Consider the following 3,943-nt stretch of genomic DNA (forward strand, 5'->3'; position numbering starts at 1 on the left):
ATTTTTTTACTGCAATAGCGCATATATTTATTTTCCAGTATCATCTAGTGAAAAACATTTCCGTGTGTGTATGAACAAGCTCCCATAAATGTTCAAGCACATGGGTGTGTTGTTTAGGTGTCCACATACTTTTGGTGCCCACATGTAGTTTTCCTTTGGTTATATGATATTGTACCTTACTTATTGTAATTCTTGCCATCCCTTAGGTTCCCGGTGGAAGACCATGTCCAATCAGGAGAAGCAGCCGTACTATGAAGAGCAGGCCAGACTGAGTCGGCAGCATCTGGAACGTTACCCAGACTACAAATACAAACCCCGGCCGAAGCGGACCTGTATTGTGGAGGGTAGACGACTGCGGGTTGGAGAGTACAAGGCCATGATGAAGAGTCGACGACAGGAGCAACGAGTTACTTACCCTCCAAGGTGATGCCTGCTGACACACTCAACAGATCTTAATTTTTCCGAGGTGCCTTTTGTTGGAGAATGCAGTAGGGATGTTCATCTCCATAACTAAATCTCGATGCATAGCCAACGATACGATACATTAAAGATACATTTGAAGCAGCGATGCAATGCGATTCACCCCTATTAAGATGCAGTGCAATCTGATTTAACACAATGCGATTCAATGCAATACGATGGAAAAAATATGATAGTTACAGATAGTTCGCTTTTATTTCTTTGGTTCAGACAGATAGCTATGTTAATCTATATTCTATATGACTGTCAGGACACGCTAGTTTAGAGAGGAGAAATCAATCTACATCAGCGGTCACACTAAGCGAAAATTTTCCGTCATTTATGGATTTTTTTTTTTAGCAGTGACGGAAAAATCTGAAGGCTGTCCGTCCGTCACTTTGACAGATACATGTACGGTTCATTCATCAACTGAAAACAGAATCGATTGGGATTTAAGAATCGATATTGGCTCATAAAAATGAGAATCTATTAAAATCGAGAAATCAAATTTTTTTTTACCCAGCATATTTTGTTGTTTTTAGTGGCATCCGCTGTCACTGCGGTGTGTGGTGTTGAACGTGAAAAGTGACACACAGTCTCTGTTCATCTGTTCTCTTCATAAAAAAAAAAAAAATACAAATGCCAACTTGTATCCGATGCACACTTTTTAAATTGATGCATTGCCTCGTTAATTTTTATGCTAATGCACCGATGCAAATCGGAGAATCTTACCATTCCAAGAATGCAGTCATCAGTAATGTAAAATACCTGATGTTTGGTTTGACGTTTATTTCCACAGCCAGTCAGAGCAGCAGCTACCGTACCCCTCCAGTGAAGGACAGTACCCGACCACGCCGGTGTCAATGGCCCCATTGCCCTTGCACCCTGCCCTCCTGGAGCACTACCTTCCTCGGGGTCTGGAGCCCATTAAAGGCCAAGGGAGTGAGATGCGGGAGGTCACGCGGCCCAGACAGCCCTACAGCGAAGGGGAGGAGAGTGATGCGGGTGAACGCAGTGAGGGAGAGCTGGTTGTCCTCACTGACTGAGACAGAACAAGGAACAATCGGAGGACAGAGAGGGTGGAAAATGTGATGAATGAGATGGAGAAAATAATTGGGAGTTTTTGCAATCCCTACCTACAACATGATGGTGTCCAATAAATGGTATAGGTCAGTGTTTTCCAGTCCAGTTGTGAGGATGTCCTGGTTTCAAACCCGCCAGATCGGTCACATGGTTCTCTAGAGTTGGTTAGGAAGGCAGCAAACATGATAAACAAAGAACAGATCTTCATTTTTCAGATTTTTCCAGTGGTTTAGGCCAGACATCCAGGATAGGTTTTACAGCTTGGAAAAAGCGAGACTTTTTCAATCTACGATATTCATTATGAGACTGCACATCTCAAGTCTTTTGAAGGCATTGTGAAGCTGGTGTTCAACAATTGTTTTACAAATCATCAAATGTCACTGCATTTATTATGAAGTAAATGTTATCTGCAAAGTGCATAAGCAATTGCATGAGAACCAGCTTCTCTATAAGGGGTACAGATAAGTATATTCACTGTTGCCTTATCTGAAAAAGTTCAAATGATTGGCAATAATAGCATGAAACGGTTCACACGAAATGAAAAGAGATTATGGTCAGTAAACTATGAAAAAAAAATCATTTTTGGATGAACTATTTCTTTAAATAGTCAAAATGTGAAGAGCTATTAATCATTTTGCCATAGAAAAAAAAAAAAACTAAACCCTCTCTGTGTTATAATGCTTCTTGATGTCACCAGGGTTTTCCTGCAAAAGTTCCTGTTAAGACTGTGCCAAGGTACTTTCCAGAGCTCAAGGGCTGAGCAAAAAAAGAAAACAAATGGACTTGGAAAAAGGAAGGAACATTCCTGAACTCCTTGTCCAGTGTATTATACTAGATAATGACGATTAGAGGCTGTTCTGCTACAGAGATTTAAGCAGCCTGCCCCTTTAAGACTCGCTAAGTGCAGCGAAGGTTGGTGGCGTCCTCTGCTGTTTGAATCTGGGTACTGCACTTAAAATATTTCCCCAGGTCAAAATCATATTTTTGTTTCTTTTGATTTAGTGCAGAATAATCACTTGAAATGCACTTTCCCCATCTAATATATTTTTTTCAGACCCTCATGATTCATAATATAACTTTTTTTTCAGAGTAGAATTTTGCACTTGATGTACATATGCAAATCATTTCTACTATTCATTTTGTCAAAGGAGATGTGAATAATGCCCTTCCCTCAGATTACTCCCATTTTTTAAATTTTGGTTTACTTTTCTATTTTAGTGTGTGTGTGTGTGTGTGTGTGTATAGCGTGATTTTTTGCTGAAGAAAATAACGGAGTTATCATTCCAGCAGTTCTTAAGACCGGGTCCATATTATTGGGCTGCTAGTCAATTTACAGTTGAGCTGAAATGTAAACATTTTGTTAAAAATTATAAGCATTTATATTTTAAAGAGGAGATTTTAGAAGATATCTGCCAGTGGACTGTAAGGATAAACCTATACATGTTAAAGGAAATGATGACATGTATATAGCTGGACACAGAAATACAGTTTGTATTTTATCTGTAGAATGAACCCATGGGGGAAAAAATATGATTCGCAATCTGGACAACTGTTGCAAAACCAGCTGTTGTAAAATATAGATATAGACTTTATTTTGTTTATAAAAGTGTATAATTTAAAGGTGTAAATGTTTTTTTTCTGTATGTTGCATTTTTCCAAGCAAGTTTTGTGGTTTGTTTTTGAAGCATAAATAAAAAAAATTATGTTTACTTCTGTGGTTCAGATTAATTTAGATATTTTTGGAGTGAACAACTGGATTCAGTTTAGTAAAGTGCTAATTATTAATCCAAGTCATAAACATAACTACGCTAAGCATAATGCCCAAGTCATAATCCTAACTAGTCAGTCGGACGTGATCACATAAACTTGCTTATTACACAGCAACTTTTGAATTTAAATGTTTATGTACGTAGAAAGAGCTTGAGAAAATGGTAGAGTTTTACCTCATTCAAACAACTGAATCTCTGAGGAGAAACTTCGAGAAAAAAAAACTAGTTCCTGCACTTTAACGCCGAGGATGGAGTCCTGCATGTGTGTAACTGCATTGTGCTTGTTTGACTCGGGATATCCTCAATAGTAGTCTTCCTGTGCTTACCGGGACAAAATGCAGGTCACCGTCCCCAGGAGACGGGCAAAAGTTCAACGAGGAAACGTAAGTGTTTGACCGGGTGTGACACAGAAGACACTTTGGTGTTACCAGAGGCCATTTTGATTCACGCAGCAGAATGTGCATTTAATGCATATTACAGATTTATTATTCTATTATATCAAAGGGAAAAATGACATTTGCACACAATTAGATCCAACTCTGACATTTTAATGTAAAATTTGAATAATTATTAAATTATTCTCCTCACAGTTAAATAGAAGCGAAAACATTGTACAGTATTTTTCACAATAT

At 38.4% G+C, this 3,943-nt stretch overlaps 1 protein-coding gene across 1 annotated transcript in view; it reads left to right on the plus strand.

Moving 5' to 3' along the window:
* The window catches only part of LOC107743263 (transcription factor SOX-13-like), a 28,854-nt gene extending 26,746 nt beyond the window's left edge, over nucleotides 1-2,108 (plus strand). Inside the window, 1 exon segment of the mRNA XM_016556420.1 lies at nucleotides 1,259-2,108. Coding sequence (XP_016411906.1) covers nucleotides 1,259-1,505 — 247 coding nt within the window. The 3' untranslated portion in view covers nucleotides 1,506-2,108.
* Nucleotides 2,109-3,943: the final 1,835 nt, after the last annotated feature.

The sequence above is a fragment of the Sinocyclocheilus rhinocerous genome, unplaced genomic scaffold, assembly GCF_001515625.1.
Source record: "Sinocyclocheilus rhinocerous isolate Xijiao unplaced genomic scaffold, SAMN03320098_v1.1 scaffold227, whole genome shotgun sequence".
NCBI classification, from domain to species: domain Eukaryota; kingdom Metazoa; phylum Chordata; class Actinopteri; order Cypriniformes; family Cyprinidae; genus Sinocyclocheilus; species Sinocyclocheilus rhinocerous.